This window comes from Eleutherodactylus coqui, chromosome 5 (assembly GCF_035609145.1).
Source record: "Eleutherodactylus coqui strain aEleCoq1 chromosome 5, aEleCoq1.hap1, whole genome shotgun sequence".
In the NCBI taxonomy this organism is placed as follows: domain Eukaryota; kingdom Metazoa; phylum Chordata; class Amphibia; order Anura; family Eleutherodactylidae; genus Eleutherodactylus; species Eleutherodactylus coqui.
Genome location: NC_089841.1, coordinates 27312981 through 27340252, shown reverse-complemented (window position 1 = coordinate 27340252; position 27272 = coordinate 27312981). Strand labels below are relative to the sequence as shown.

Here is a 27272-nt window from a genome sequence, read left to right as displayed (position 1 = left end):
TTCTGACTTGCAGTGAATGTAATAAACAATGGCGCTGCTCTCCATAGACGGCGCTTCCCTGTGTGGGAGACTCACAGCGACCTACAGATGACAACGTGCCGCCTTCTTCCTGTCACTGCAGAAAGCCCCTGAGCTGCCGTCTGTCGGAGATCCCTCAGTGGACCCCTTCCTCACAGCCCCTATAGCAGTGGTCCCCAAGCTTTTTGGCACCAGGGACCAGCTTCAAGCAAGACCATTTTTACAAGGCCTGGCAGGGTTGGGCGGGACATGGGCGGGGCTTTGGTTATAGGGGGCGGGGTTATGAAGGGGGTTGGAGTTTAGTGCATTCTTATTTAATTATGACATTTAGAATGTCCTGGCAGTACACACATAGGGCAGCATATAATTTATCTCCCCCCCAGTAATAGACAGCCCCCATCCCTCAGTAATTAGCAGCCTCTCCCCCTGTAATAAGTAGCCCCCACCCCAGTAATAAGCAGCCCCCCCAGTAATAAGCAGGCCCCCCCCCCCAGTAATAGGCAGCGCCCCACCCCCAGTAATAGGCAGTGCCCCCCCCAAGTAATAGGCAGCCCCCCCGTAATAGGCAGCCCCTTCCCCTGTAATAAGTAGCCCCCCCCCCAGTAATAAGCAGCCCCCCCTAGTAATTTGCAGGTCCCCCCCCCAGTAATAAGCAGCCCCCCCAGTAGTAAGTAGCCCCCCCTCCCCCGTAATAAGCAGACCCCCCCTGTAATAGGCAGCCCCCCCAGTAATAGGCAGCCCCTTCCCCTGTAATAAGTAGCCCCCCCCCAGTAATAAGCAGCCCCTTCCCCTGTAATAAGTAGCCCCCCCCCCCCAGTAATAAGCAGCCCCCTTAGTAATAAGCAGGTCCCCCCCCCCTAGTAATAAGCAGGTCCCCCCAGTAATAGGCAGCCCCTTCCCCTGTAATAAGTAGCCTCCACCCCCCCAGTAATAGGCAGCCCCCCCAACCCATATACTTACCTCCTCCCTGCTGCCACTCTCTCTCTGCTTGCCCGGACGTCAGTGTGCAGCCCGGAACGCTTTCTCCCCGAGTCCTCTCCTGCGGAACTAATGAGCAGGGGACTCGGGGAGGGGAATCTGGCTGCACAGACGTCAGTGTGTGAGCCGGGAACAGCGCGATTACCAGCGGGGAGCTGCAGCGCCCCCACTGGTAATCGCTTCAGTGGTCAGCGGCGTCGGCACGCCGCGGGCCACATAGCACAAGGCAGCGGGCCGGATTCGGCCCGCGGGCCTTGTGTTAAGAGCAAAAGTTTCCGGCGGTGCCGCGGACCGGCGCTAACCACCCAACGGCCCGGCCCCGGTCCGCGGCCCGGTGGTTGGGGACCCCTGCCCTATAGGACTCAGTGGCCAGTGCAGTTTGATTAACCCTTAAAGGGGTTGTCCCGCGCCGAAACGGGTTTTTTTTTTTTTTCAACCCCCCCCCCGTTCGGCGCGAGACAACCCCGATGCAGGGACCTAAAGAAAGCTTACCGGAGTGCTTACCTTAATCCCCGCGCTCCGGTGACTTCTATACTTACCGGTGAAGATGGCCGCCGGGATCCTCTTCCTCCGTGGATCGCAGCTCTTCTGTGCGGTCCATTGCCGATTCCAGCCTCCTGATTGGCTGGAATCGGCACGTGACGGGGCGGAGCTACACGGAGCCCCATAGAGAACAGGAGAAGACCCGGACTGCGCAAGCGCGGCTAATTTGGCCATCGGAGGGCGAAAATTAGTCGGCACCATGGAGACGAGGACGCTAGCAACGGAGCAGGTAAGTATAAAACTTTTTATAACTTCTGTATGGCTCATAATTAATGCACAATGTACATTACAAAGTGCATTAATATGGCCATACAGAAGTGTATAGACCCACTTGCTGCCGCGGGACAATCCCTTTAAACTCCTAAAGGTCCCCCCTTCCTGCTGTGTGAGGAGCACATGTCACCTCTCAGGCAGTGAAAGGGTTACAGCTGGTAATTTCCAGCGACTCCCATCATCCACCAGGGGGCGCCGCCTCCTTCATGAGGACCCATCATACTGATGGCAGAAGTTCCCACAACCCTCCTGTACCTCCACCGGGGGTAGATGCTGAAATGTAGGGGCTCCTAGGAGGTCTGAGGACAGGAAGTCACATGGTGTAATGTCACATGACTGGAGGGGGAGGGGCTTACTAATGCAGTTCTGTGGAGAGAGGAGAAGAGGAGGCTGCTGGGAGGGCTGTGACTGGGATGCAGGGAGGAGTGGTGTCATGTGTCCATAAAGAGAGCTCCCAAAAAGTGTGAGGAGACACCTAGGGGTTGGGGATGGTATCATCTCTCCTTAAGGAGAGCACCCAGAAGGGTTCTGAGAAGGCCCCCTAGGTGTCTCCACACACTTTTTGAGACTACACCCCTCCTGACCCCCATTACAGGCTTCTCACCAGCTAAGCCAGAAGATTACTGCACACTGATGAGGGGAAAACACCCCAGAGCAGCCGTCTGTGTGCTTACTGGCTTGGTTTCCTATTGCCAATCATTATGTGCATAGAATGCAGGAAGACTTGGTGTCATTACCCCCAGGATTCCTCTTCCTCTGTGTGAGGATGCTGCCCCCTCCTGGTCAGAGGAACCCGGCCTTTCACCTCCCAGGATTCCTCTTCCTCTGTGTGGGGATGCTGCCCCCTCCTGGTCAGATGGTCCCAGTTCTTCACCCCCCAGGATTCCTCTTCCTCTGTGTGAGGATGCTGCCCCCTCCTGGTCAGAGGAACCCGGCCTTTCACCTCCCAGGATTCCTCTTCCTCTGTGTGAGGATGCTGCCCCCTCCTGGTCAGAGGAACCCGGCCTTTCACCTCCCAGGATTCCTCTTCCTCTGTGTGGGGATGCTGCCCCCTCCTGGTCAGATGGTCCCAGTTCTTCACCCCCCAGGATTCCTCTTCCTCTGTGTGAGGATGCTGCCCCCTCCTGGTCAGAGGAACCCGGCCTTTCACCTCCCAGGATTCCTCTTCCTCTGTGTGGGGATGCTGCCCCCTCCTGGTCAGATGGTCCCAGTTCTTCACCCCCCAGGATTCCTCTTCCTCTGTGTGAGGATGCTGCCCCCTCCTGGTCAGAGGAACCCGGCCTTTCACCTCCCAGGATTCCTCTTCCTCTGTGTGGGGATGCTGCCCCCTCCTGGTCAGATGGTCCCAGTTCTTCACCCCCCAGGATTCCTCTTCCTCTGTGTGAGGATGCTGCCCCCTCCTGGTCAGAGGAACCCGACCTTTCACCTCCCAGGATTCCTCTTCCTCTGTGTGAGGATGCTGTCCCCTCCTGATCAGAGAGACCCAATCCTTCACCCCCCAGGATTCCTCTTCCTCTGAGAATGCTGCCCCCTCCTGGTCGGAGGGTCCTGGTCTTTGGCACGCATGCCAGAGGCGGCACGCACAGCCCTCCCTACTGGCACGCGCCGCCATCGGCCGCTCACCACTTGTGAATTCCGGCAGGAGCCGCGGCTCCCCTGTCGGCATTCAGTCAAGTGTGCTACTAGCAGCGCTGGGTACTGGTGTGTTATGTCACCACAGTATTGACATTGAGTCTTGCCCCCAGCTTCTGATTGGCTGGGGGCATGTCTCACCTCCCAAGTGCCGTCCGGCAGTCAGAGGGAACTACAGCAACAGGGAGCACAGCGGGGCCGCCAGGTCTCGGTCGGAGAGCAAGCAGCGCACCCAGATCTCGGTCGGGGAGCACAGCGGCAGCACTGATAGCGGGACCAGACATCGGCTCTGCACAGCGCACCGCTAAACACAGTGAGCGGGGGACGCAGCTGTCAGCGCACAGAGCAGCATACAGATCCGGCGGCCGGGATGGAGCAGAGAATCAGCTGAGGTGGTACGTAGCGCTTGGGCAGCGTGGAGAGAGCTGTTGGGCTGGGGACATGGGCGCAGGGGGATTGCCATTTCTGCACAACTGTTACACTGTAAGCAAAGGGGGTAGGGAGGGGTCAAGCAGAGGAAATGCAGCATGTTGTAATTTGTGGGTGGGATGGAGGGTTAGGTGAGGGATAAGTGTAACAGTTAGGCTTATATTATTAGGTGCGGTGCTCACCTCTCCCGCGACTCCAGCTCTTTGATGTGCTGGCTGCCGGCCAGCCGACGCATGCGCAGAGCGGAGCTGGCGGCCGGCAGCCAGGGAGTGACATCTCTCTGCGGGCCTCTGCGAGAAAACCGCACAGAAATAGAGCATGCCGCAATTTGCAGGCGGGCAGGGGCGAAAATTCTGCAGGAAATCCCGCTGCAGAATTTCCGCCCGTGTGCAGGGGGCCATACCTTCAGCCTAACTCTCAATCCCAGTGAAAAATCACTGCAGACTGATGTCGGCCTCCTCTTCTCGGTCAGCAGCCAATCGGGAGCTAAGGGTGTGATAGGCGCGTTTCCCTGTCAAACCCGTAGCTTCCAGTGGCATCAAGGTACATCAGTACCCTGGTGTATAAAGTCGTCACTGGAAGTTAAGGGTTGGCGACATAATGCACCAGCATTGTCACTTGTTAATGCCCCCAGCTTCTGATTGGCTGGGGGCGTGTTTATTCCCACAACCCCCTTCTCGGTCAGGGAGTACAACGGGCGCAGCGGAAGGGCCAATTAGTGCCGTTCTGCTCCTGGAGGAGAGGCTGAACCTCAGCAACTGCATGGGCACGAGCGGCAGAGGCGGCGGCCCCCATTGCAGATCCATTCTTGGAGCATAAGCGAGGGCGGCGGGGCCTCTTCAAGTGTCATCCTCAAGGCCAGGTAAAAAGCAATAGGGGCCCGCCGCAGGCGTCCCCTTCCATGTGGGCTGCTGTGGGATGTCGCTGTTACACTGGGGGGCCGCTGTGGGGATGGGTGGTCACTATTACCGCTGGGGTATGTTTACATGTGGCAGAGATAGGCAGGGCTGTTTCACAATAGACAGCGTTCAGATTTTGACTGCTTTTTGGATACAGAAATTTCTACAGTATTTTCCGCATCCAAAAAGCAGTCACAATCTGCACCCTGTCTATTTTGAAGCGGCCCTGTCCTTTTTAGAGCGACGGGCGTAAAGTCATACGTCGTGATAAGCCCCGCCCCTGACATGTTGGCACTTTGCGACAAATAAATGGGTTTTGGGTTGCAGTTTGGGCACTCGGTCTATAAAAGGTTCGCCATCACTGCCCTAGGATATCTCATCCTCTGTGTGAGAATGCTGCCCTCTCCTGGTCAGAGGGTCCTGGTCTTTCACCCCCCCCCCCCCCCCCCCAGGATTCCTCTTCCTCTGTGTGAGAATGCTGCCCTCTCCTGGTCAGAGGGTCCTGGTCTTTCACCCCCCCAGGATTCCTCTTCCTCTGTGTGAGGATGCTGCCCCCTCCTGGTCAGAGGGTTTCGGTCCTTAACCACCCAGGATTTCTCTTCCTCTGTGTGAGAATGCTGCCCCCTCCTGGTTGGAGGGTCCCAGTCCTTAACCCCTCCAGGATTACTTTTCTTTTGTGTGAGAATGCTGCCCCATCCTGGTCAGAGGGTGCTGATCCTTCCACCCCCCTTCCCCCAGGATTCCTCTTCCTCTTTGTGAGAATGCTGCCCCCTCCTGGTCAGAGGGTCCCAGTCCTTCACACCCAGGATTCCTCTTCCTCTGTGTGAGGATGCTGCGGACTCCTGGTCAGAGGGTCCCGGACCTTCACCCCCTAGGATTTCTCTTCATCTCTGTGAGGATGCTGCCCCCTCCTGGTCAGAGGGTCCCGGACCTTCACCCCCTAGGATTTCTCTTCCTCTTTGTGAGGATGCTGCCCCCTCCTGGTCAGAGGATCCCCGTCCTTCAGCCCCCAGGAATTAGCATCCTCCTGTGTCCTCAGTGTAGATCCGGCTGCAGTAAAGGACTCTTATCTAAGGGCCTTTTACACCGGCAGATACATCGCTGGTCGTTCAACCAGAAATCCTTCAGAATCGTTCCGTGTTTCACATTCGCCGTATAAGTGAGACGGAGCGACCGAGCGCTGATTAACCCTTTATACCTGCAGGAAATGAGCGAACAGTGAACGATTCTTGTTCTCCGTTCCATCGTCTCGCAGTCAGACTGAACGATTCTCGCGCACTTTCTCTCGTTTGAACAGTTTTTTGAAGCATTATCGCTTTGTCTACAATCACCCTGCGGGCGGCTTCACATGGGCGGGTTGGAACATATAGAATGTACGCGTGCAAAACATGGAGAATAGCCCCCCAGTATGGATGTACCACTAGAGGGCTCCACATACAAAGTGCACATTGAGTGCATTGCTGGTCGGTCGCACTGGCAGCTACGTGATTGGTGTGGGCAGCGGTATGTGGGATGAAGGAAGGCTTGGGCAATGCACGCAGCGGAGAGGTGTGATGATGTCAGCATCCTGCTGCTCTTGGAGACAACTGCCTGCCATCTGTGCTCCCGGCTCCCCTCACACCGCGGCTGTTTGCTGGAGAAGTACAGAGCAGCGGTCTGGTTCCGGGGTCACGGCTGACACGGTCTTCTGCAGGTTATCCACAGGGTAGGAGATAACCTGCTGATCCCTGGGGGTCTCACACCACTGAAAGTCCCCTGAGGATCTTAACCCCTTAGTGTTTTTACATCGTAGCTAAGTGGGATTTAATCCCGGAGGATATAAAAACATGCTTCCTGCGAGGATTAAAGCCACGTGGGCTATGGAGGGAGCTGACAACATGGAGCTGTCATTGGGGGGTCGCGGGGAGCACCTTTTCCCTGGCAATGCGATCAGCGCTATCCATTAACCGCATTCAAGTGTAAAAACGTTTTTAAAAAGGTAAAGATTCAGCTGCCTTGTGGATCGGATCCATGAGGGGAGGTGAAAATGCTCCCCCCCGTCCTCCATGATGTACATCTGATCTGCGGTCATTCGCGAATCAATCAAATGTATTGGATTACACAATTCTGCTGACATTAGCGGGTCGGAATTACATAATCCACTCGTACAAAATAGAAAGCAGCATGTTCTATTTTACCGCGGATACCCATGACATAGAACCCATTGTGCTGTATGGTGGTGGATATCTCTGCAGCCCATACACCGCATTGTGTACGGGCTGCGGGTACCCGTGTCATCGCTAAGCGGCGACATGGGAAATATAAACAAAAAAAGGTGTACTGCGCATAACCGCTGTGTGAGTTGGCAGCATATTATGCAGCACCACGGCCGGCCTTACAGCTGGGATCCGCTATGGGCCTCCGCAAGCGGATTCCACATATAGCCGTGTGAGCCCGGCGTTATTGAAATCACTAAGTTTAATAAGTAATTTACAAGAAGCCCCGGGAGCGCTCGCCTTCCTGCAGTTCCAGGAGCAGCTTGTTGACACCTTCTATGTGAGACCGCCGCACCTCAGCAAGCTTGGGAAGACTCACAGAGCGCTACTTTTTACACCCCATCCCTGCCACCGAGGTCAAGAAATACCCCCAAAAAAGCGAGGAGGAGGGATGCCTGATTTTATTGCCCCATGTGCCCATCCCAACCAGGCCCCCCTAATTACCCCTGTCTTCGGACATACCACACAGTTTATATTATTACTTTAATCTAAGATTTGGGGAAAGCCAAAAAAATTGTTGGGGGAATTATTTTTAAGGAGTTAATTTTTTTTCTGCACAAATGAGCAGTGGGGACTGGAATGAATTCAGTTGTGCCCTGAAATCCAATGGGTGTTCCCTTTACTAAAGGCCTAGCCATGTGTCCTGTAAGTAGATTAAGGCCACAATGGGAATGTTTCTGAACACAGGACAAGCAGGGCGATCCATTTTGGGGTGTCAGTCTTCATTCATATGTGTGCTGTACAAAAAAAAAACCCTCTCTTTAAAATGTCACAACTGACGCAAACAGATCTATCTCAGGTACCCCCCATTTTGTCACGAGTCGGCCGATCACCTCAGGATGAAGCTCCCACTCTCCTGGATCCACTTTCTTCCTGCTGAGAAAGTCCACGGCTATATTCTCAGCTCCTTTTATATGGAAAGCCAACAGTGACCTGATTGTAAGTTCCGCCCAATGAAGGATGTTGAAGTAGAGGAATCCTGGTGGTACTCTGGTGGCCAATGAGTGACACTGCCATCATGTTATCTGAGAAAATCCTAACGTGCTTCATCCATAACTCTGTTTGCAGGCTACATAGGGATTTCTCTAAAATTAGATGAACTGGTTCTCTCATGGGGATCCTAGGTACCCTGTATGCGACCTCCCTTAAAGTGGGCCCCTCACCCCTTGGGGCTGGCATCAATCGTTATTACTATCGAGGGGTCCAAATTCCATTCAGATGCCTGAGAAAGGTAGTCTGAGGACAACCACCAGTGAAGGGAGGATCTAGCCCTGGAGAAAATAAGGATTGTTTTATCGAGTGAAGCCTGTGACTTGTCCTAGTTCGGGAGGATAAGTACCTGAAGATCACAGCTGTGGAACTGGGCCAAAGAAACCACATTAATTCATGAAGTTATTAACCCCAGGCCCTGCATAGCTTCTTTGATTGATATTCCAGATTTCCTATATAGAGCTGACCATTTGTGTAGGATAAGTTGTTGCCTTAGGGGAGGTAGGGATTAACATTGGAGACAAGAATCCAAAATGACTCCCGAGAATTTTTTCCAAGTTTCTGGCTCCATGTCGGATTTCAGATCATTAATAATCCATCCGAGCTCCCATAGTAACTGAAGTGTAGAACTTAAGTGTGACTTCAGAATTGACGGAAAATCAAAAGGAAGACATCCAAATACAGGATGATAACAATTTCCAGATTACGCAGAAAGGCTATCATTTCAATAACAACCTTGGAAAAAACCCGCAGAGCGGAGGAAATTCCAAAAGGAAGGCAAATAAACTGGCAGTGATGGATTACCCCTTCAATTTCCAGTGGAAATCTTAGGAATTTTTGCGAGTTATGGAGATTTGATAATACGCATCCATCAGGTTGATAGTAGTCATCACACTATGTGGACCAATTTGGGGGTTTAGAGTTCTGATTGTCTCCATCTTAAATTTCCTGTACTCTATGAAATTATTTAGGTATTTAAGATTGATTATGGTGCGGTGAGACCTATCTGGTTCAGGAACAGAAATAGTGGGGAGTAAAACCCTTTCCTCCATAAAGGTCAAACAGGTTCTGCACTCCCTTAAGGAGAGCTGGAGACTGCAATGAGGTTAACACAAACCTATCTGGGGGACAAGATTCTAGCTCAATCTTGTAACCCTCCGCTATCAGGTGTACAACTCATTAGTTGGTTGTTATATTCTGCCAACTGGTATGGAAATGGACTAATCTTCCACCTACCAGGCACGGACATATAGACTAGGGACAACGGTAAGGACTTTACCCCTTCCTCCCTTCGGATAAGACCATCTCCCGGTCTTTCCTTTCCCTATATAGGCCGGAACTGGGAGACGCAGGGTGAAGGGTCTTTTTAGAAGGTCTGATAGCTGGAAGCCCCTGGCTTTTGTCTGCTGCCTTTTCTAGCAGGCCATCCAGGTCTGGTCCGAATATACATAAACCCTGAAAAGGTAAAGTACACAGTTTGTTTTTAGAGGTAACGTCCCCTGACCATTCTTTTACCCAGACTGCCTTTCATTTTGTGTTGGATAAAGCTGCCATACAGGACCTAAAGCAGACTAACTCCATGGAAGCATCCACCAGGAATCCTGTGGCCATCTGAAGTAAAGGAATGCCACTAGCAATTTCCTCTCTTGAGGCTTTCTGATCAGTTAGAGAGGTAAGCTGATCCAACCAGACCACCGTGCTACCGACGTGGATGCAATGTTGGTTTTCATGACCATACTCGATTTAGACCAGGCCTTCCGCATGGTCATATTCACCTTGTTGTCCCTTGGCTCTTTCAGATGGGACATATCCTCAAAGGGTAGCCCTGTTTTCTTTGCCACCACAGAGATAGCTGTATCTATCTTCGGCATTTTGTCAAAGATAGCAACATCTTCATCCGAAAACAAGATTCGCTCCCTAAATTCTTTGGAAATCAATCATCAATCATTCCACTAATTTAGAATCAATTGTTTAAGTGTCGTGTTCACTGGAAGCACGGATCTGCGTTGAAGTAAGAGGCCTCCAAACATGTCATCTTGTGCTGTGCGGGGTTGTTGTATCTCCTCTTCAACTTGCATGGTCTTACGAACTGCTTTCAATAAATGATCCATGTTAGCGGTGGAGAATAGATATTTTCTCTTCTCCTGCACCACTTTGCTTAATTCCACTAAAACAAATTCCTCAGCCATGTCAGAGTCAGACTCTGACACTGCCATAGCCGATCTTCCTGCAGCCCTTGAGGGCCCTGACTGGAGATCTGAGAGGGAGGATTGCACTTCTTCCCAGATGACTGTCCGGATTTCAGACATAACAGAAGATTTTTCTTCCCGCAGAATCTTTGCTGAACATGCAACACATTGTGTTTTGCTATAGGAGTCATCCAGTTCCACTAAGCATACTGGGCACTTTTTACTTCTCCTCCTAACCTCCTTAGGTTTTTGAGTATCCCTGTATTGAAATGACAAGAGAGAACTCCATTAGTAAAGGGAGTGTAGTGCAGGTGTTTGTAGTTTGGACCACAGGACAGCTTACAGCACTGTGGGCTCGGACTCCTGTCCTTAGGAACCGATCCCCACTTGTAGTAGCCTCCTGCAGCATTCTGCTGGTGCAGCGGAGGTTTATTTTTGTATTTGGTGCCACCTGCGGTAGGCCCCATCCCCTCCATGCGCTCTGTGTGACGCCCCCGCCCCGGAGTGTCTGACGTCAGCTGCTAGCTCCGGGGAGCCGATGCAGCAGCCGCAGCCTGGATGATGGCCACTGTGGTGCTCGAGAGCCCGTCCTTGGACCAAGGCCGATGCATTCCCTGTTAGCACCCAGGTGAGGTACATCCTACTGGGGTAATCGGGGCTGCCAGGAACGATGCTGCCCCCACCACCTTGGTAAGTCCTGATCCGGCGGCATGTGACAGCATACGCTGGAGCTCTGCCGCTGCTGTCCTGAAGGGACAGGAAAAACACTGGAAAAACAAAATGTGCAGTAAAGCGAGCAGGCTTGTGCAAAAACGCAATGATGATTAAGTAAATGCACACATGAATGCGCTTCCGCCCGTGTGCAGCTGGCCTAATGGTATGTAGTAAATAAAAGTCACATTTGTGCCATAGCGTCTGCCAGGTGTTATCTGCTTTCACGGAAGCTGGCGCTCACATGCCGCTCGCTCAGGGCTCCTTCACATGGCGCTATTTTCATCAGTACTTTATGAGCTAAAACCAGAAGTAGAACGTACAGAGAAAGTAGAATGGAAACATTCGCATCTTGTCCATATTTTGGACCCATTCTAGGTTTTGGCTCACAAAACACTGATGTGAGATGCGTTCCCCGTGTGAAGGAGCCCTCAGCGTGTAAACTGCGTATAGGGGCTTAAACACGGGGCGGGTTTTACTCCCATTATACAGCCGTGATAATTAATAACAGGATGAAACACAACCATTTTGTTTTCAGTAGTTCGTGAATATTACGGCCAAGAAAAGATAGGACTTGCCCTATTTCTCCTGCAAATAGGTAATACTGAATGCGCAAAAGATAGGACAGGACTTATCTTCTAGCGTTTTTTTCAATTTCCTGCGCTATGGCCGGAGAAGGGAAAAAAACAGTTCATCCATAACTATACCCCATAGCGGCGACTGCTGTGCACATATGGCCGCCTGAAATCGCCCTCGGTACGTTCACACGTAGCAGCTTTTGTTGCGAATTTGCCAGAAAACCCAGAGTATTTGGTGCATTTTTGACACAGATCTACAGCTCATTTACCCTTTAGGCTTCGGTCACACGGGCGTTTTTTGCCCCGATTTGTGGATCGCATGACGGATGCGCATCCGCAAATCGCGTGACCGGGGCCGAAAAATCACCCGAAAAATCTGCTCCTAGCCGCGTTTCCTTTGAAACGGGCCCGAGCAGTGGAGCGCTGTCCAGCCCATTGAATTCAATGGAGTTACAATACAGCCGGCTCCATTGAAAGCAATGGGCTGCGGGCGATCTCAGGATGAATTTTCCTGAAGGGCTTAAAAATATAAGCCCTTCCCTGAAAATCATCCAAAAATGTGTAAAAAGTTAAAAAAAAAAATATACTCATCTTGTCCCCGCAGACAGAGTTCAGCCGCGGCCGGCCGGCAGTTCTCCTGAACTGCTCTGAGTAGTATTCAGCAGGCGGGGATTTAAAATCCCCGCCTGCCGAATGGGCTGCCTCTGATTGGTTACAGCCCTGACCAATCAGAGGCAGCTCTCACTCACCCATTCATGAATTCATGAATGGGTGAGTGAGTGCTGCCTCTGATTGGCTCAGCGCAAGGACCAATCAGGGGCAGCTCTGTGACACGTATGGGATACGATTGAACTGGATGATTGTGTCAGAAGCAGGGAAATTAAGGTAATCAAATAACTAGTTGCCGTATGAGTTAACCAGAACTTCAATGAACTAATGACCCGTCTGAATATTCTGCTAACATTTGTTCAAAAGCAGAATATTTTGAACATATATGGTAAGAACAGCAAGAATGACTCATAATACAACACAGATGTCGATAACTTCATGGACAAAATATTCAATATATTTTGTTGCCAATCATCTACTACGCATGTCTAGAACCTGAATAGCCATATTAGAATGACGTATATACCCATAACTGCGCAGAAGCAGATATGCCACGTAATGTAAGAACAGCATAAATAACAGTGATCTTCAGGGAGGAGTCGGGACTCGTTTTGTTGTGGTCGATAGACGTATCGGCGTACTAACCGGATTCCTCCTATAAATCGTACCTGGAGATCCCCCGATTGCGGAGTGATGCTACAATATCCGGTGACGTATTGATGCTTATCTTTGTTACCCATGTGATCTCAATGCCTATATGTTAATTAACTATTTTACTTACATATACTAAAGAGTAAATAAACCTGTGTTTTATATTTGTCTTACTTTGAAAACTGTCTCAGACGGTATGCTTGGTAGGTATGCCAATGAGGTTAAAGAATAGCCAAAACTTGAGCAGGTAAGACATAAATTGGCGTAGTCTGGCAGGATATATATATATATATATTGTTGTCTTTGGTAAGGTTATATTACTGTATAATTTGGTATTGTGACAGTGCTTCTCAGTGCACGGGGGGCTGCTGTCACCATATTAGATTTTTGGCCCATTGCCAAGGGGTTCAAATGGTTATAACTTTGCTTTGATAAGTGATAGAGTAATAATAGTAAATACACATTGATAGTCGCAGTAAGTAGTCCCTGTTGAACCCATTGGCATACTGCCAAAATTTTATAAGTTCTGTAACTTTGAGACAGGACTTGGGAGATTGGTGCCAGTTTGCACGGTTGTGTCTAGCAATAAGCGGGACCTTTGTGCAAAATTTCACCAATTGGCACGTTGCCAAAATTTTCGGAGTTCTGTAACTTTGAGACAGGACTCGGGAAATCGGTGCCAGTTTGCAGGGTGGTGCCTCGCCGTAAGGGGGACCTCTGTGCAAAGTTTCACCAATTGGCAAGTTGCCAAAATTTTGTGAGTTCTGTAAGGGGGAACTCTGCGCAAAAAGTTTCACCAATTGGCATTTTGCCAATAAGACAACAATATGTTTAGAAAAAGAACCAAGAAAGATAAAACTAAAATCGTTCAGAAAATAGACATCCCCGGCTGGTCCGAGGGTCCCTATGATATATTAGCTCAGGAGTTGATGCATAGTGGGCTTGCAGAATCATGGGATAGTAAGCTAAAAGATTCAGAGCCCCTCGATGTCGTTAAGGTACTCGAGGAGACCCCCTCCAAAGCCGGTGACGCAGTTCAGTTGGGTAGGAGGAATTGGGTATTGGCCTCAGCCTATAGGAATATCCATAAGAAGAAGTCCCAACTAATAAGAAAACTTAATCAGACGGAACAAAAGTTAGCAGAATCTGAAGGAAAGAGAGTGGTGTTGGAATGTAACCAAAGGCTGATAAAGGAAAAAATAGAACATTACCAGAATATTGCAGAAAAGGCTGTTGTAAAAGTTGCTCAGAATAAATATAAGGGGCGTAAAGGTAAAGTTGATAAGCGAAAGGTATCGAAAGCTATAGCTTCTGCTTCTGTGAACTGGGACCCAGATAAGTGGGATGGAGACTTATGGGATTCCTCATCTTCTTCGGGGGAGGAGGACTGGCATAAGGGGGATTGGGAAGACCCACCCAATCCAATAATTGATCCACCTGCTTTAAAACGTGCCCAGCCCATTAGCAGAAGGAAGGAAACTACTGAATATGGACCCGATACCCAGCCTATCGTAGGTCATGATGGGCAAAGGTTGCCCAGGTATGACGATCAGGGAAACTATATGTACGATGCCGATGGGAGACTGTTGGTGCAAGAAGAATTGGTGCCACATAGGCGCACCAGGCTTACCCTAGAGGATTTTTCTCAGTCAGAAGTTGATGATATACTGAGTAGATTTAGGCAAAGGCCTGGGGAATCTGACATACCATGGTTGGTCCGTCTATTTGAGCACGGGGCGACTGGGGTAATGTTGGATCCAAAAGATGCAATGAGATTTGTTACTCTAACTAGAGATCCAGTAATCAGTAGAAATTTTAGAGAATATTTTCCTAATCATCAAGGAGAAAGTGCTATTTCCCTGTTTAATATAGTAACCAATGGGTTTCTTAATAAATTCCCAACAGAGGCAGACATTCCAATCAATGACAAACCTTGGTACACTATCAGGGATGGCATTGAAAGGTTGAAGGAGGAAGCTATGAGGGTCTCATTAATTATCATCGAGCATATGGAAGATTATTTGGAGACTCGGCTGACAGCAGGAGTTAGAAATCGTTTAATTAAGACTGCACCTCTGGCTTATAAAGCCGTGATGATGACCCTACTTCTATCCATGACTAATGAGCCAATGTCTGCGGTCGTGGCTAGAATGCGGGAATTGCAAGATATGGGAAACTGGGATAGAGAGGAAAAGCGAACAGATCGTGATAGGTCTAGGAATCCTAGTTCCCAGGGGACTGGTGATTCAGGAGTGCCAAGGGTATCTCGTAGAGATATGTTTCAGGCTCTCCTGAAAGCTGGAGTCTCCAAGGACGCCATTGATGGAAAAGATACAGGTGATTTGTGGCGTCTTTATAAACAGAAGGTATTATCCAACAAAAAGGTGGATAAAAGGGAAGATTCAGTGGCCCCAAAAGCTTCTAAAAAGAGAGAGAAGCAGGTCACTAATTTAGAACCTAAGAAATTAGAATGGGAGGACTTTCAAAAGATCTATCCATGGAAGGAGATGGCTGCAATGGTAGCTACCCAAGTGCAGGACCATTTGAAGCCATCTGCTCCGCTCCTGGAGGAATCAGATTCTGATTCCGCATAGGTAGCAAGCCAAGCCCCTGTTTGGGTTAGGCGGGATGACAGACCCTATGTCCCGCTAGCCATACATTGGAAAGGGGGTAATGTCCAAAGGGTCCCAGCTTTAGTAGATACAGGGGCGGAGGCTACTCTGATTTATGGAAATCCCAAAAAGTTTAAAGGTCCAAAAGTTAATATTTCAGGATTGGGAGGAAAAGTTACTGAGGGAGTACAGACACAGGTAACTTTGAAACTGGGCAATTTGCCCTTACGTAAATACACGGTGTTAGTAGTACCTATTCCGGAATATATCATTGGCATAGATATTCTGAAAGGATTGACACTACACCTCGAAGATGGTAAGTTTGCCTTTGGCGTAAGGAAAATAGGGATAAAAGCTTGTCCAGTTACGGTGGGAAAGGTCAAAATGCCACCCGTACACATCCCTCCTGCAGGAAAACTGGTTGCTATGAAGCAATACAGAATTCCTGGAGGTCACAAGGAAATAGGAGAAACCATTAAGGATTTGGTCGATGCTGGGGTTGTGAGGCCTGCAACCACAGCATGGAACAATCCGGTATGGCCTGTGAAGAAGAGTGATGGGTCTTGGAGGATGACTGTCGATTACAGGGAATTGAATAAACAAACACCTCCCTTGACGGCAGCTGTCCCAGACACCATTACAATTGTGGAGCAGATCCAAAGTCACAGTGGACAATGGTACGCTGTGATTGATATCGCACAAGCCTTCTTCACAATTCCAATAGAAGAAAAGGCGCAAGATCAGTTTGCCTTTACGTGGCAAGGACGTCAATATACGTTCACTCGATTGCCACAAGGTTGGATACATAGTCCAACCATCTGTCACCGGACGGTGGCAGAACATTTGGATGAGTTTGATTTACCATCAGAAATGCAGTTTTCACATTATATCGATGATATAATGATTCAGGGACCGGATGAACAATCTGTAAAGAAACAATTGGACAGACTGTTACATCATTTGCGGGAAAAAGGATGGGAAATAAATGATAGCAAGGTGCAGGGCCCCTCTCAGACGGTGAAATTCTTAGGAATTCAATGGAATAAGGGCCATAGGGAGATTCTCCCTAAGGCAAGGCAGAAAATCTTAAATTTTCCCACTCCGAAAGACAAGAAGGAAACACAATCCTACATAGGATTGTTTGGATTCTGGAGACAACACATTCCGCATCTGGGGCAGCTTCTTGCTCCTCTTTACAAGGTGACTCGCAAGAAGTACGAGTTCACGTGGGGAGAAGAGCAACAGGTTGCATTTGAGGCAGTAAAAGAAGCCATACAACAGGCTGTAGATTTATGGCCTTTACAAGATGGTGAGATAGAACTTCATGTATCAGTTCAGCATATGTATGCAAACTGGTCATTGTGGCAGAAGCAAGGGGGCAAAAGAGTGCCACTAGGCTTCTGGAATCGGAAATTACCAGATGCAGGAGAAAAATACACTCCACTGGAGCAACAGCTGTTGGCATGTTATTGGGCCCTGGTGGATACTGAACAATTGACGACAGGACACATAGTCCTTCTAAGGCCGCAAATACCCATCATGAGTTGGGTATTATCTAATCCAAAGTCCAATCGGATAGGACATGCCCAGGAGCAGAGTATCATTAAGTGGAAATGGTACATCTCGGAAAGAGTGAAAAAAGGTGAAGGGGGGATAGCTGCCCTGCATGAAAAGATAGCTGATATCCCTCCAGATGGTCAGGTTACACCAGTAGCGCAAATGGAGGAATCCCCAGTAAAGTGGGGAATACCTTACTCTGAGTTGACAGACTCCCAAAAAGAGCATGCTTGGTTCACGGATGGTTCGGCCAAGTATATCAGTGGAAGACGTAGATGGAAAAGTGTAGCCTTTAATCCAAAATTAGACAAGACGTTGGTCATGGAAGGAGAAGGTAAGAGTAGTCAATATGCAGAACTTTGTGCAGTATTCTTAGCTCTGAAGCAGGAACAAGGGCAAGAATGTCATTTGTATACGGACTCATGGTCAGTTGCCAATGGTTTGGCCACTTGGATCATGGGATAGAAGAAGAACGACTGGAACATTCATGGTAAGGAATTGTGGGGGAAGGAGCTTTGGCAAGATATAGAGGAATTCATTAGGAGTACTAAAAGTACTGTGTTTCATGTTGATGCTCATGTCCCTCTTGACTCATTGGAACGTTTATTTAATTCTCAAGCAGATGCGGCAGCATCGATCTCTGTTGCCGTCCAAGAACCTGACAAGGAAAAGGAAGCATGGCTTCAAGGTACAGCTGTTTGGGCTCACCAAAAAAGTGGACACTTGGGAGAGAAGGCCACTTACAGAATCACATAATCATTTTTGGAATCCTTGGCGTCATGTGTTCGGTGTTCGCAGTAGGTGATGCGTGGACGCCAGGGATCCGCGTCAATGACACCGGAAGGAATGACTATTCGTGGGGCTGGAGGAATTCAACCCGAACCAGGAAGCAAGACAACTTCACTTGTGAAGCCAACCAGAAATGTTATATCGTGAATATTACCTTTGATGGGACTATCTGGAGTGGAAATCCATTATCGCATATAAGTTCGACTTACCGTCCTTCATATGCACTGCATAAGGCAACGGGACAAATAAACATTACGTCACTTGTGAAAGTGTCCTGCTGTCAGAGACCAAAAGAGTTGCCATATCTCAATTACTCCCTGGTGATACAATATGTTCAGAATTGTACAAATACGGGAGTGCAGTTTTCATTTCCCTTAAATGAGACAGAAGTAATTACATGTGGGAATGCAACGGAGATCGAGAATCGGGCCATGTGGGGCCAGTTCCTGGTATTCGTGAACATTAATGCTTCTAAAATAGATCCTGGACATATAAAAAGGGTTCCATCCACCTGTCGCCTGGTGGGACGAGATGCTCAAAAGACTGTTATACAAGCCTCCGTGCAGTTTCCACCCTCAAGGACTTGTCCTACCAAGCGTTCCCGTCGAGCTTGGTATGATACCTTACTCGGAGGCTATGGAGCGCTTTCTGGGACTATTAATGGTTTTGATATAGAGACTTTAGCTAATCGAATGCATAACGCGGGAAGTGGTATTAAAGATGTGCTCACATTGCAGGCTAACTGGATGCCCACTATATGGCAGCCCTTTAGTATGCAAACGGATGTGGACACAAAAATGCTTGATTTGCAAGATGCATCTAATAGGTTTTCATATGAAATAAATTCTAACATATCTAACTATGTTAATTGGTCAATATGTACCTTGCAGACCATTTATCAGCAACAACAAAAGAACACACTTCAAACTATGCTCATGACTGGCAATGAGCAGGTGTGGAGGACCGTGTTCAATCAGACTATAACTGAGACTGATTGGATACAGTTGGAGGCGCAGAAAATGGTTTGCAATGATATATTATGTAAAGGGACCATATTCATATACAATGTTACTAAAAAGAATGTGATGTGTAAGTTTGTAGTTCTCCCCTTACTTATAGGTGTTCCAGAAGATATGCATTTCTGGGTACCTAGATTTAACGGGATTTACATTGATGACCAAAATAGAACTCATGATTTATCATTGTGTGATGATACATTAGAAGGGACCATATGCAAGGTCCAATCGGCTGTTTATGAACCATGCTTATTACAAAATACGATCAATGTATGTGAATGGACTGTGCTGCCACTCACTTTTAAGATGATGGTTGAAATAGCCCCACAGGAGGTATGTTTGGCAAGTAATCATCCTGTTGTACCTGGGATGGTTGTCCCATTTTCAGGATGCTTGCGAAACGTATCTGCACTTGTTTGGGAAAATGAGACCTTTGTGTTATTACCTGAACAAGACAAGACAGTGGCTGTCAATTGGCAACCACTGCCTTTAAATGTGTCAAATTGGGATCTAAATTTGACCAAATTCAAAAAGTTGTTAGAAGACACAGAAGAAGTACAGCAACATATTAAATTGCTTAATAGATCTTTGGCAACGCATATTGTAAGTACTACTGTAATAGCTGGCAAAATTGTAAAGATGGGATCGGCTATTGCTGATGCCACGTCACACCATTGGTATGACATCTTTATGGGTTATTCATCATCTGCACAAACCACTCTTAATTGGCTAATACATCCTGTTTTGGTATTGGCCATAGTTGTAATACTTTTATCGCTATGGAATTGTTTCATGGCATATAAGGTATTCTGTAGAAAACCAAAAGTTTTAATGGTATCATACGGCAAATAGTGAATGATTAAGGACCGATTGTGACACGTATGGGATACGATTGAACTGGATGATTGTGTCAGAAGCAGGGAAATTAAGGTAATCAAATAACTAGTTGCCGTATGAGTTAACCAGAACTTCAATGAACTAATGACCCGTCTGAATATTCTGCTAACATTTGTTCAAAAGCAGAATATTTTGAACATATATGGTAAGAACAGCAAGAATGACTCATAATACAACACAGATGTCGATAACTTCATGGACAAAATATTCAATATATTTTGTTGCCAATCATCTACTACGCATGTCTAGAACCTGAATAGCCATATTAGAATGACGTATATACCCATAACTGCGCAGAAGCAGATATGCCACGTAATGTAAGAACAGCATAAATAACAGTGATCTTCAGGGAGGAGTCGGGACTCGTTTTGTTGTGGTCGATAGACGTATCGGCGTACTAACCGGATTCCTCCTATAAATCGTACCTGGAGATCCCCCGATTGCGGAGTGATGCTACAATATCCGGTGACGTATTGATGCTTATCTTTGTTACCCATGTGATCTCAATGCCTATATGTTAATTAACTATTTTACTTACATATACTAAAGAGTAAATAAACCTGTGTTTTATATTTGTCTTACTTTGAAAACTGTCTCAGACGGTATGCTTGGTAGGTATGCCAATGAGGTTAAAGAATAGCCAAAACTTGAGCAGGTAAGACAAGCTCTCAGCTATTGAATGTGCGTTGTACAATCTTCCTTTGTTCTTATGGCCAGTAGTATGTACCAGCATGTCTTTCAAATTCGGCCCCCTTCGATACGACATCAACGAGGGGACCGGGAATTCGTTGATATCAGGACAGCAATCCGACAAAATATGCCAGTGCTTCCTGATAATCTGCGAAATCCCCCTTTCTCAAGTGCCATACGTAGAAATAAATGGCATACGCATGGAACCGCTGTCCCTCGTGTTAGTCTGTAATAATGAACTTGTAGAACAACGTTGCATAAAAGCTCACACGGTAGAGCATGAGTCATCAGGGTAACCTCTCTGAGTAAACTTGTCGCACATCTGTTTTAGCCATGCATCTACGTAGTCATCATGGGCAATTCTACGAACCCGTAGACACTGGCTCCATGGGAGCGCATTGAGCATTCTGTTAGGATGAAAACTGCAGTACAGAAGCAAATTATTTTTGTCGATCGGCTTTGTATAAACTTCAATATCAATGCCCCAGTGTCATTAGTAATATCAACATTAATGAATTGTATCGCTTTGTTCAAATGCATGAAGGTAAATTTCAATTCGGGAAAGATCATATTCAACCCCTCATAGAACTCCTGTAAACCGCCAATTGTACCATCCCAGAGGAATAAAATATTGTTTATGTACCTCCACCAGGCTCAGACAGGTGTCTAGCCTGCAGAGGTGTAGACGAAACTTTCCTCAACAAACGCCATGTACACATTGGCTACGTTGGTGCGACATTCGAACCCATCGCCATCCCCTGGCGCTGGTGATAGATTTTATCATCATACAAAAAGATGTTACACTTGAAGACCATCTCCAAAAGTGTCAATAAAAACTGAATGCATCTATTTGACAAATTAGATCTCACCAGCTGTTCATGTGTGGCTTCCAAACCTTTGTTGTGTTGGATATTGGTGAAGAGAGAGAGACAGTGTCCAGAGTTCCCAAAATGGTACTCTCTGTAACATGGGCTTCTTGAATTTTCACCCCAAAAAATCAGTTGTATTGCGAATATATGATTTGGACTCCACTGCAAATTTTCTTAGAACCCTGTCGAGAAAACGATATACATTTTTTAATAAACCACCTCTCCCAGAAATAATTGTACATCCCGGAGGAGACTGCAGATTCTGATGTATTTTCTTCAGAGTGTACAGTGTGACCATTACCGGATATTAAATATACAAGAAATCCCTCAGATGCCCGTCAATAATTCCACCCTCAAATGCATCATCTAATAACATACGTAGTGATGACTGATATTGAGCAGTGGGGTTATCATGTAGAGGTTCATATACTGTTACATCCATTATAATATTGTGTGTCCAACATGACCACAGCCCTGATCTGCTCTGATCGTGATGTCCACATCGCCACTCTAAGATTTAAGAGCTTCTCTTTCAGCAGATTATTTCTGTAATGTGATCTATATTTTCCTGTTCTCAACTTTTTTAAGTCCTTCACTACCAGTTTGGAGTACGTATCAACAGCAACCTCAACCTGTGGAGGATGAAAGGTGCTTTTGTTACAAAGACCCAATGCACGTGAAGAGAATGTCTCATTGGGATCCATCTGTGTCTCTTGCATATTAACAATTTCACCTTGTTTGGAGAAGAAGCTCTTAAGATGCAAATTCCTAAAAAAAAACTCCTAAAGTCAATATCCATTTTAAACCAGTCCGTATTCAGTACAGGGAAAAAGGACAAGCCCTTAGATAGTACCTCCACCTGTACCTGTGTGAGTGGCTTAGAGGAAATATTGACAACTAAAGGACTGACGTAGACACTTCTTTTGACGTGCCCCGGCCCTGGTTACAATGCTTGGAGTATCCTTTCCTGCTCCTATGATGCCTACGGCCGCCTCTCCTGGATTTGCATCACCCTAATGTTTTGCTTTAGACCTCATAGATGGACGAAGTACTAAAAAACATTGACCACCTGACTGCACACCCTTTAGGGAATCATTTGTCAAATCTGAGCCCACAGAGGTGAAATCAGATTTCGGGGATCTCGTTCTCTGTTGGTGTTGTTGTCTTCTCCAACCGCGTCTTCCTCTCCTATTCCCACCTTGAGGTTGTCTGTTGGTATTCCTACCACATGTCTACCAATTATACATGTGTCCAGAGCTGTAATCATCAGCGTACCTACTCCATTTGTAATGCTTAGTATTTTCCAAATCCTCAGTATATTTCTTAAAACACCTCATCCATCTTTTTCATGTAATCAGACTAATCTTCATCCGACAAATGACATCTCAGCTCCGGCTCCAAACTGCCTGCATCAACATTGGTTTTTTTAATATCGCTTGGCAAAAATTCCATGTTTAGCAGCATTAAATCAAATGAGTATTTGTTAGCGATACTCACGAATTTCATGCAAAAGTCCTCATTATTTGCCATCAACGTAGGTTGTATATGGGATCTGAGGCCCCTCGGTATCCTTTTGACCGAGTAGCATTTTTTTAATGCCACCAGATGTTAACAACTTATTAACACATGTTTCCGGGCAGCTTCCCATTTCCTCTATATACCACTCTGATATTGGGAGAGTTTAAAAAGGTACCATCCACGTTGGCCCCCAGTAATATTCTGGCCACCTCTTCCTCTGTATAGGTAAACGTAGTTGATAATCCTGGAGCACCCAACTCAGGATCCATTATATCACAAAAAATGCTTCAATTAGGTGCCCGCTGGCAATGGTCAAAGGCAACTGTAGAAGGTAATGTTTGTAGATAGCAGCACACAATCAGACCACAATTGCTGTGGGAAGCATAACGCCACTGCATGCTCCATATGCGATCCTGACCACGGATCAATAAGCCAAATTAGTCCACGGGGACCACGGGGATAAAGGAATGTCCTGTCACAGCTGCGGCAGAGTTCTGCAATGCTATTCCATTGGTCATAGCGCTCAGCCAATCACAGGCAGCGCTTGGCCATTTATTGAATTCAATCCCAATGGGATAGCATCGCAGGCCTCTGCCACAGCTGTGACGGGACATTCCTTCATCCCTGCGGTCTCTGTGGTAATGAAGGAATCACGTGCCATAGCTTTTCTATGAACCTCGGGGTTTATTTTCTTGGCATTTAGCTCCTCCAGCTATCTGAATCTTGGAGTTATTCTGTTCATTATTAGCTGCAGCAGCTCTATGAACCTGCGGATCCGTTTGTTGGTAAGCTTTCTCTGCAGCAAACTGAACTTTCTTGTTTCTTTTTGTGCACTTAGTAGCGACTTCGTTGATCTGTCTTCTTCTTCTGATCGCATCAGTAAATCTAGCTCAGCGGTTTTTAGTAGTTTTCCCAGAATTAGAAGTACTTTAAGCTGAGGAACAGGTAGTGTGATCGACAGAGCTTTATAGGGCAGGTAAACATGAAAATGTCTGCTAGAAAGATCTTGCGAAGAAATAAAAGGCAGTCTATTTACAGGATTACCTTCAACTCCGAACTTTCCACACAACTTTCCACTGTGATAGACTTCAAACACTGACCTAAATATTTTCCCAGCTGCTACTAATTCACAAAACCACCATAAGTGTGCGGTCACAGCATATCAGCACAATAGTCTGCAGAACTGTTCTAATTCTTCATATCACTATCATGAGATAAAATGGTGAAATCATCCCAGTGATTCACTACGTACTCCAATATCTCCTCACGCACCTCTCTGGCCATGAGTATCATACAAAGTATAGGATATTGCTCTACGGCAAGCACCATCACCAATAATAGGTACGACGGTATGAGGCACCATTGTGCCGATCGTGTTTAAAGCTCCAACAACCACTGTAGATAAATATATGAAAGCTGTCTAAAATACAATCTGCCGCTGTTGCCCGTAGCATTGGTTTACAGCACAGCTTTCATTTTACCTCAGCAGTATAAGAAATGAAAGCTGCGCTGTGATTGGTTGGTAAACTACTGTGGTAAAATGACAGCTTGTGCTGTGACTGGTTGCTATGGGCAACAAAGACAGATTTTCTTTTAGACAGCTTTTATAAGGGTGTGGTGCCGGGCCACTTTTCCATGGTCTACCCTAGATTACACAGGTCTGAGATGAAAAAATTGTAGCATATTTAATTAGTGGGTTTAACAGTATTTTTTGTGCTGATTACGGTAAAAATTGTGAAAAAATTCCATCACCCCTAGATAAGTCACAAATTTCACCTGAAATTTTCTTATTTTCAGTGTTTTTCAGGTTCGGTACGTGTACGACAACGAATCTAAACTGTCTGCTAGGCGTGACCTTGACTGCAGTCAGTGACTCAGTGTGGAGCCAGCCACTGTGGTGTACGCATCAAACAGTTTTGTGATACGGTATTTAGAAGAAATGGCTACTAGAAGATGTGTCAACTCTCCTAACTGTTTCTGTTATATTTGTCAAGAAGCAACAAAGGAACATTTCTAATTTTGTTCAGAAGGTGTATTTTGCATACTTTGGTATGAAATTAGGGGACCAAGATAAATCTTGGGCTCCCCATATAGTGTGTTCTGTGTGTGTTGAAGAACTGAGACAATGGTTTCAAGGTAAGAAGAAATCATTTCGTTTTGGAGTACCCATGGTTTGGAGAGAGCCTAAAAATCACAGTGATGACTGTTATTTTTGTTCTTGTTCAGTGCAAGGTTTCAATTTAAAAAACAGGAAGGACATTTCATACCCAACCAACATACGTTCGGCTATTCGCCCTGTTCCTCATGGACCTGACTTGCCTATTGCTTCACCTCCAGATACCCTGGACAATATTTTAGACGATTTAGACCAAATGTCACATAGTAGCAGCGATAATGATGACAGCTATGATCCAGGTACCAATGACCCTGAACTTTTCTCTCAATCAGACTTGAACGATTTAATATGCGATCTGGGCCTACCAACGGATTCAGCGGAAGTGTTAGGGTCTAGACTTAAAAAAAGACATATGTTAGCCTCCGGTGTTTCATTTTCATGGTACCGACTTAGAGAAAAGGAATTTGTCCCCTTTTTTTTACACAAGAGGGTGAACTAGTTTTCTGCAACAATGTACCTGGAATCATGGAAATGTTCAACATAACGTATGACCCAGAGGAATGGAGACTTTTCATAGATTCGTCAAAAAGGAGTTTGAAAGCCGTACTTCTTCACAGTGGTAACCAATATGCTTCTGTGCCTGTTGGACACTCAGTCCATTTGAAAGAATGCTACGAAAATCTTGGGTTTGTTCTTAATAAGCTCAGCTACTCTGACCATAAATGGACCATTTGTGGGGATTTGAAAGTTATCTCCATGTTACTAGGTCAGCAAAGTGGTTACACAAAGTTTCCATGTTTCCTCTGCGAATGGGATAGCCGTGACAGGAAACAACACTATGTCAAGCAGACCTGGCCAATCAGAAAGGCTCTTATTCCTGGAGTTAAAAATGTTGAAAGACAAAGTTTAGTGGATCCTAAAAAAATCTTACTTCCACCACTTCATATCAAATTGGGACTAATGAAACAGTTTGTGAAAGCATTACACAAAGAAGGAGAGTGTTTCAAGTATCTTTGTGAACAGTTTCCTGGTCTATCAGATGCTAAGCTGAAAGAGGGAGTCTTTGTTGGGCCCGACATAAGAAAACTTTTAAAAGATGAAATCTTTGTCACTAAAATGGAAATGGAAGAAAAAAATGCCGGGAATTCATTTAAACTTGTTGTAACAGGCTTTCTTGGAAATAAAAAAGACCCAAACTACAAAACTTTGGTTGCTGAATTGTTACAAAACTACAAAATCTTGGGCTGCAACATGAGTGTCAAAGTCCATTTCCTTCACTCACATCTGGACTACTTTCCAGAAAATCTTGGGGCTGTAAGTGAGGAACAAGGAGAACGTTTCCATCAAGATCTAAAAGAAATGGAGCGCAGATACCAAGGTCGATGGAATGTCAACATGATGGCAGACTACTGTTGGATGTTAAAAAGGGAAAATTCACAAGAACACAGCCGAAAAAGTACCAAAAGAAGCTTTGATGGAAAAAGAAAACGTTTTTACAAAGACTTATAATAACTTTGCAACACATGTGTATCACTATTATGCTTATTTTAGCTAGATATTGTTGGGTTTTTTTTTGCTTTTACTTCATGTTAAAATAATAAAAACAAATAAAAAAATTTCCGTTTTTTGTATTTTTTCCAAATAATTCAACTTTATTTTGTAAGCAAGCCTTACGTGATAGAAAAAAACCCATGTCATTTTTGAAATCTGTGCAAAAAAGTACATAAAGATGATTTAACAAAATCAAAACAATTTTTAAAAACGTTTTTTTTGCAGACCTGTGTTATCAATCACACATATATGTGGAGATAGAAGTTTGTTTGTTACCCCACTACAGTCCTCTTCTCCTCATTCTGAAATAGCTGATAACAGGGAGCAATAGATAACATTTAACAGGAGGAGATAAGGGAGCACATGGTGAATCACTGGGATGATTTCAACATTTTATCTTGTGATGGGAATAATTATAACAGTTCTGCTATTTGGATGATGTATCACGATCGCACACTTATGGTGCTTCATGGAAATTTGTAGCAGCCAGGTAAATATTTAGGTCTGTCTTTTCACAATCAGTAAAAAACGCATTTAATTATTTGTTCAAATGATTATTTTTGCCAAATTTCAAGTTCATAGGTGCATTAGATATTGTTTTCCCATAAAATCGTTGACCCCCTTAGGGATTGAATTTTAAAAATGTCCTTCTTAGTGAATCTCTACATTCTACAAAGATGCTACTGTCCAAATTACTGCCAGTGGTGCTCATCAGCTTCTTATCATCACCCAACGGCACTCTGATGGGCTGCCAGTCACTGTCTTACTATTGAGGTGCCTCAGCATCTAGGGGAGCGTGTAGCAAGGACTGAGCTTAGTGAATTAGGAAAAGCCCTGAGACTGCAGTACCTGGGGGAACGAGCAAACCCCTATTCACGGTCTAACTGAAAGTGCCAATTTCT

At 46.2% G+C, this 27272-nt stretch overlaps 1 protein-coding gene across 1 annotated transcript; it reads left to right on the top strand.

The window, feature by feature from the left end:
• The first annotated feature begins 12749 nt into the window (after positions 1 to 12749).
• Positions 12750 to 20001, top strand: LOC136629145 (uncharacterized). Its single transcript, XM_066605296.1, has 2 exons — positions 12750 to 12812; positions 17547 to 20001. The coding sequence occupies exon 2, from the start codon at positions 17602 to 17604 to the stop codon at positions 19579 to 19581; it is 1980 nt and encodes a 659-aa protein (XP_066461393.1). The 5' UTR covers positions 12750 to 12812; positions 17547 to 17601; the 3' UTR covers positions 19582 to 20001.
• The last annotated feature ends 7271 nt before the right edge of the window (positions 20002 to 27272 follow it).